This window comes from Nematolebias whitei, chromosome 3 (genome assembly GCF_014905685.2).
Source record: "Nematolebias whitei isolate Nwh7 chromosome 3, NemWhi1, whole genome shotgun sequence".
NCBI lineage: Eukaryota > Metazoa > Chordata > Actinopteri > Cyprinodontiformes > Rivulidae > Nematolebias > Nematolebias whitei.
In genome coordinates, this window is record NC_056500.1 from 31,344,101 (window position 1) to 31,351,544 (window position 7,444).

General features: G+C 40.4%; 1 protein-coding gene across 1 annotated transcript; it reads left to right on the forward strand.

Moving 5' to 3' along the window:
• Nucleotides 1-2,624: 2,624 nt before the first annotated feature.
• Nucleotides 2,625-6,860, forward strand: LOC119430725 (ras-related protein Rab-11B). Its single transcript, XM_037698197.1, has 5 exons — nucleotides 2,625-2,739; nucleotides 3,710-3,905; nucleotides 4,915-5,108; nucleotides 6,457-6,537; nucleotides 6,638-6,860. The coding sequence occupies exons 1-5, from the start codon at nucleotides 2,700-2,702 to the stop codon at nucleotides 6,781-6,783; spliced, it is 657 nt and encodes a 218-aa protein (XP_037554125.1). The 5' UTR covers nucleotides 2,625-2,699; the 3' UTR covers nucleotides 6,784-6,860.
• Nucleotides 6,861-7,444: the final 584 nt, after the last annotated feature.

The following is a 7,444-nucleotide window of genomic DNA, read 5'->3' on the forward strand; positions in this document are numbered from 1 at the left end:
GGCAAAACTGTTCAGTGATTTGTAGACATACATGAGTTTTGAACTGGATTCGAAGGTGAACTGGTAACCAGTGCAGGGAGGCCAAAACTGGTGCAATGTGCTCTCTTTTGCCTGTACTGGTTAAAAATCGGGCTGCTGCATTCTGGTCCAGTTGTAGTCGTGCAATGGAGGTTTGACTGATACCAAACAGGAGCGAATTGCAGTAATCAAGCCTAGATGTAATGAATGCATGTATTACAGTCTCCAGGTTCTTTTTGGACAATATGGGCTTCAGTTTAGACAGCCGCCTCAGTTGGAAGAAGCATGATTTAACAATCATGTTTACATGATTGTTAAGCTTCAGGGAAGGGTCCATTATCACTCCCAGATTAGTGACTCTTTGTTTTTCTGACAGGGTTAGAGCAGAGAGGTCGATACAGTGGTTTGTGATCGTGTCGTTTGGAGGGAACAACATGACTTCAGACTTCTTTTCATTGGAACTCAATAAATTTTAAGCCATCCAGTCCCTGATGTCAGCCAGGCAGTTGAGCAGCAGTTGAATAGAGCAATAGAGCAATTACAAGAGGGAATGTTTGTAGTTTTCAAGATTAGTGTTTTTCTGGACATGAACTGAGCAGGGAATGCACGTAAATGTTTTTGGTGCAAGATATTCAAGTGGCTAGGAGTTACAGTGTAAATGAACAGAGAGGTACAATAGTTTTTTTTTTTTTTTTTCCTTTGTCCAAGGTGTCGCAGAGTGACAGATCCTGGTGAGCAGAGGGAGCAATTCTACCACTACTAGGTGCATTGGTGGAGCCAGGGGGTGGCCAGTGGTGGTCTTGCCACCAGAAATTAATCTGTGGCCACCCCATCGGCTAACCCAATCATTTGAGGAAACTATACTTCTAAGCAGTTCTTAATTTGAGCCGGATCCTACCAGAACAGGAGCCATAAGCTCTTATTTTGACAGGGTGCATTCCAGTAACTGCTTATTTGGATCCAGTAACTCTCCGTTTTACCAATAATAAAAAGGTATGAACAAATATGACTGCCTTGAACAAATAAAACATATTGGATATGTTAACTGAAAATAATTACATAAACATTAATTTTAAACACAACAGTCACAACTTCTTAAATATCACATATAATCTGCCCCTTCAAGTAGCATTTCCATTTTTACCCTTAAAAAAAAAAATCTCCCTAAAAGAGTGGTAGGGGTGAGTGCCGACCAGACAGTCGTACGTGGGCAGGAGCTCACAGACGGCAGCAATGAACAGACGGAGGAGGCGCCTGGAGGTTTCACATGGGGAGTTCAGCGGAGAAGAGTCGGACTCGAAACCGTCAAATACGGGGGAGGGGGAGGATGCTCGACAGAAGCGGAGTGTTTACAAATGTAGATAAACATAGATGTTTAACAACCTATTAAAATACACCAAAATGCAGGAAATCACATCTACTTTATTCAAAATTTCTGGGGGAAGATCCCAGAGCCACCCACACCCCGGTCCGCTGCCGGTCTGCCCTCTATTTGTGTTCCGGCATCGATCCGTTTACAAATTAAGCCCTGCTTCTAAGCAATATAAAAACTAGAAATCATCGATTTTTCAAATGATAGTGATGGCCAGTTTACATATATGGTGGTGGCCATCTTAGATTCTGACATAGGAACCCAGTTTTTGATAGAAACCTTTCTTACGCATAGATACAGCCACACACCAAAAAGAAAGTTGGCCAGTTGCTTATTTTTTCAAGTTATGCAGCTCAGAAAGTTTAAATATACTGTATATGGCAGTGGCCATCTTTGATTTTGAACTGGCAAACCAATTTTCAAAAGGAAACTTTCTTATCATTGCAGCCCCACACCAAAATAGAAGTTGGTAGCTCACTTACTTTGGAAGTTATCGTGCTTATAACATGCACGTATGGACAGCCAAAGTTCAAAGGAAAACTATTGAATTCTTCAGAAAGTTTGAAAAACTGTAAACTGAAAAAACATTATGACTACAAAAATGTCTGACTCCTTGAAAGAAAAGCACAGAGAAGTTATGGGTGGTTAAAAAAACAAATAAATAAAATCTCAGTAATGTATCTTGCCCCTGTTAAGAAAATCTATGTTGGGTATTTTATGTCAACGGGGCAAATCAGGCAATGTTTTTGTAGTGACAAAGCAAATCTGTTAGATCAGAAAAAACTTGAAATTATTTGCAATTCTATATAAACATGAAACAAAGTTAAATATAAACTAACTACTAGGTAAATAGGAAATAAATTGCTTAACCCTAAATTTGTATTCAACTTCCTGTTGCCAACTTGACACTATCACAAGTCGCTTCTAAAGCCTACATATACAATTCAACTAGGTCAACACCACTTAAATGAATAAATAAATAAATAAATAAATAAATAAATATCAAATTGATCGATTTATAGTCTACAGGTTTAACGCAGTGCAGTGTAACCTTTAAATGACTACAAAGGCTGTCTAGATAATACCTCGTTGTCTTTACTGTTTGCATTGTGATTGGCTAGTCTGTTATCAGGACTTATCCAATTGGTTGAACTATATGTCAATCAAAACGATCTGATTTCCTATTGGCCAATCTGGACGATTCCAAAGTCACATGCTTGTACTTCCCTGAGGGCGGTGTTTGCTACCCCGATAGACGGAGAGAGTTGTGGATATTTGCAGGAAAAGTGTGTAAAAAGAGTCTTTTGATATGGGAACTCGAGACGATGAATACGATTACTTGTTTAAAGGTAATGTCGTCCTTACAAGTGGTTAAATGACAGCGGCATGGCCCTTTTTGTTGCAGTTAAGTGAGAGTAGTAGCTAAGGAAGTCAGATGCTAAAGTAAAGTTAGCTTTCCTACAAAAAGTGTCAGACATGATACAATCGTTGTTGATGTACAGATATGCCGCTAATTCGTAGCGTTAATTACTTAAAGTTCAATGTTCACGATAGTCTTTAGTCAGTAATTAAAACTAACATTACATATCTACCAGTTAAATGAAGCTAATTAAGTGGCTTGTTGCTAACAGGAGTGCTAGCTGTTGTCCCTTCAACATTTATAAATCATAAACTAGATTCATTACTATATAATAAACAGCTACTCTCTGCAGTCAAAGACTAAACATATCTGTCAAGTTATACATTTGTAGTTTTGGAAAGATAAAAGTATATAAAGTTTAACAGAAACAAGCTGTTGCAGTAACTTTAGTAGTATTGTGCATAAGTGTGAAAGTATATTACTTTATAATATAAGCAAATGTTTCTGTTTTCTTCACACAGTTATAAACAGTGAAGAATTAAGACTTGACTCAAAGAATGATCAGGACATTTTTCTGTAAATCCTGTTTTTCAGACAAAGAGCTGACTTGTATATCTGATAATAAAATCCTAAACACAAGAGAGTATCTTTACACGTTAAAGTAAAAATACACGTTTACCATCCTGATCATGCAGAAACAACAGTGTGATTGGTTTTATTTACAATTAGACATGCAGATTGGAGAGTCTGACAAGGTTTTTATGTGAACAACAGTAGCAGAAAGAAGAAGGGGAGTTTTTAATAAGCTTGCCAATCTGTCTAAAATTTGTCAAAGGCGAGATTGAAATGTAATAAATATGAACCTGGCTGTCTCTGAATCTCCCACTTCATACCAGTAAACGCCTGTAGTTTGTCTGACACGTCGTGGTTGCTCTCATATTTTGGTGCTTTGTTTCTAGTTGTTCTAATCGGAGACTCCGGCGTGGGGAAGAGTAATCTTCTGTCTCGATTCACAAGAAATGAGTTCAACTTGGAGAGCAAGAGCACCATTGGGGTGGAGTTCGCCACCCGCAGCATCCAGGTGGACGGAAAGACGATCAAAGCTCAGATCTGGGACACCGCTGGACAAGAGCGCTACAGAGCAATCACCTCAGCGTGAGTTTATTTAAAGCTGTAATGATTTCAGCATTTTGCAATGAGAAATAAGCTTTTTGGCCTTAAAACATAAACAGCATTCGTTTGATACACTTAAGTTATCAAAGGTCTTAGAAAATGGAAACTTTCCCTTTACGTATCTTTCTGAATCAAAGTTTTACAGCAATAATTTTTTTATAATGGCGACTGTATTATGGTATATTCTCTGTCCAGCTGTAAACTTTCTTTTGTCCCACCCATAACTTCCGATCATCAAGATAATGTAACAAACCTTCATACACATGTGAATTGTCACCAGATGGTCACATACACTTTTCAACATCCCAGCTCCAAGGTCAAGGTCACAAATCAAGGTCAAAGTTAAAACCATGTCTTTGCTTGCCTGGGCCATAACTTCTGATCCACCTAAGATAATTTAATGAATCACATTTGTACCACCACTAGATAGCATGTCGCTAAATCTTTTCACCACCCCAGCTCTATGGTCGAGGTTTCTATTCAAGGTCCTCAGAGGTAAAATAATATTTATTAATGAAAAGAAAATGCTTGCGTGGCAGCAATACTTGCATGAATGGAGGGAACATGGAGACACAGAGGGAGACAGCACATGATGTCTAGACAGGACAATCCACCGATGGGAACAACAAGGAAACTCAGACTATAGAGACATTAACAAGTAAATAATTACAAACACCTGGGGGAGGACAATGAGGGACAGGTGCAGCAGGATCTGGCAACACAAGAAAAATAAACGATACAAGAAAAACAAATAAACACAGAATCCTCTCAGTCATATAGATTTATTTCTGTCTGACAGTTTGTCGACGGTGTATATAATGTGCCGAATGTGGCGCGCTTGTTGTTTTATTCTTTGTGTTACGTCTAAGTTTGTTAAATATAAAACTAACGTTATTTTGTATTAAGTTTAGACTACGTGTAAAATATTTTTAAGTCTAGACACGTTAATTCAGCTCATTTTCTTTGATCTTTCTTGCTTTATTACCATTAGGTATTATCGAGGTGCAGTCGGGGCCCTCCTAGTTTATGACATCGCCAAGCACCTGACGTATGAGAACGTGGAGCGCTGGCTGAAGGAGCTGAGGGACCACGCCGACAATAACATCGTCATCATGCTCGTGGGGAACAAGAGCGACCTTCGCCACCTCAGGGCCGTGCCCACGGATGAAGCTCGAGCCTTTGCAGGTAAATTATTGCATTTTATCTCAAGTGAGGTGTTTGTTTGTAGAGGAGTAGGAGGAGCTGGGGACTCCTTCCATTGGATGCCTGAAGTTCCTCGCAGCGCAGTGCTCAACCCCAGCTTCTGTCGCTCACCCTTTGTTTTGTTGTGCACACTTCATCCCGTCAGCTCACGGTTTTCAAACACGACACACATTTTCTTTACTTTTACACTAATCCGTTTATTTTCAATGAGAAGTCCCTCCTCAAATGTTTTGGGTCTTGGATGTTTTGCAGTTGATCAGTGTATCTTTCATCTTAAACAAACGCCGCTGCAGTTCAGTGAGTACACCGAGTTCTCAAAACATTTGAAATGGACTGTACTTATAAAGCACCTTATCAAGATACTCAAAGCTCTTTACATTTACATCTGTGCACTCACTTACCCATTCATACAGCACTCTACTATATTTATGCAAAGACTAATCAGAGTTATTTCATATTTATTTTTTTATTTATTTACCCTTTATTTATACAAGTAGTCTCATTGAGTCACGAAGACTCATTTTCAAGAGAGACCTGTTTGGGAGCAGATGATGGGGGTTAAGGGCCTTGCTCATGGGCCCAGAGTGGGACAAATGAGGGTGGAGACGGGTGTGGGCGATTCACTTCTTCCACCCACATTTTGATGTTGTCAGTCTGGGGAGTTAAACCTGCAACCTTCCGATCACAGGCCCATCTTCTCTAACCTCTGCGCCATCACTGCCATTCATAGACTGATGGGACACACATCGGAGGCAATGAGGGGTTCAGTGTCTTGCCCAGGGACACTTCAGCATGTGACTGCTGGTGGAATCAAACCCCCAACTCTTGCATTGGAGGACGACTGCTCTAACCACTAAGCCACAGCCGCCTCTAAATGGTGTATTGCTGACACACATGCCAGATGCCTCGCTCAACTCCAGCTGTGAAAGTGGTCCATGTGGACCATTATCACTCTGACAGGTGGTCCCTGATATAAGACCACACCTCCTCCAGGAAACAAAATCCTTCCCTCTCTTAAAGAGATGAACAGTTTCTTCTTTGTTTCTCAGTAGTTGTGACTGAAAAACAAAATAACACCAAAAAATGATGTATTTTGTTTTGTAGTTTGTATGTGTAATTATGAACTAGCAATAAGTGGAGGGCGTTTCTGTGTTCATAAAAACAGTAGTGAATCGTGCCTGTTGCAACCAGACCTTCTCCAGTGCACTGACGCACGTGCGCCTTTACGGATCAGAGTTGAGTTATTAATCTCTGAGGACGAGCTCCAGTTCACATTCCAGCAGCTAAAATGAACAACTACAAATTACTGCCTGTTTCTTCTCATCTACAGAAAAAAACACGCTGTCATTCATTGAGACCTCAGCTTTGGACTCCACCAATGTCGAAGAAGCGTTCAAGAACATTCTTACAGGTAGGAGAAGTGACGAACAGCTTTATGTACGCTCCTGAATTAGTAAGTCATCGTACTTTGTCAACACGTCGTCGTTGATTTTGTTTCATTTTTCACGCAGAAATTTACCGTATTGTATCTCAGAGGCAAATATCGGACAGATCTGCACACGATGATTCACCAGGCAACAACGTTGTGGACATCAGCGTCCCCCCAACCATGGACGGGCAAAGAGGAAACAAACTCCCCTGCTGCCAGAGCCTGTGATCCTTGCAGTTTCCTCCCTTCTCTGCTTTACTTCAACTGTCATACGCCTTTCATCACTTCCATCTTATTTTATTTTTTCAGAAATGTTGGACATCAGAATTCTTACATGTCACATTTCTTTTTGTTCTCTGATTCCTAAACGTGCTGTGTGAAATGTATTTCTGCCTCTGGGTAACCAGGTGTGTAAAGCTTTAAGGATGCTGAAGCTGTAGTCGACTACAATCCCATTTTAATTCACCAGATGATGATCCTGTTGACCCACTCCTGGTGAGGGATCAGCTGGCCTGCTTATCAAGCTGCTTCTACTCGCCTCCTTTCCCCAGCTTACATAACTTCAAATTTGATTCAGCGCCATGAAAACATTTCACGTGTTGCTGGTCTGATTCTGCTGGTCTGGCTGTAGAAGAAGCAGAAGGTATGTTTGGAGTCGTTTCGTGTAATCTGCAGTTTCCAGTTTCTGCTTTGAGCCAGTTGCCCGTTCTAGCATGAAATTAGCATCAACCAGGCACCTCACTGGTTGTGACTGACTGACTTAAAATGGGCAAATGTGAAACAAATATTTGTTTTGTGTGCATTTGTGTGTGTGTCTTCATCACAGTGCACAAAATTGGGGGGGGGGGGTGATATTAATTACTGCGCCTGATTGACTATTGTAAAATCA

Bases quoted from the DNA above. Each gene is read 5' to 3' on its own strand.
- LOC119430725 (XM_037698197.1), top strand. From the start codon at position 2,700: ATGGGAACTCGAGACGATGAATACGATTACTTGTTTAAAG. The intron at 2,740-3,709 runs GTAATGTCGTCC...CTTTGTTTCTAG, and splicing joins ATACGATTACTTGTTTAAAG to TTGTTCTAATCGGAGACTCC. The intron at 6,538-6,637 runs GTAGGAGAAGTG...TTTTTCACGCAG, and splicing joins GTTCAAGAACATTCTTACAG to AAATTTACCGTATTGTATCT.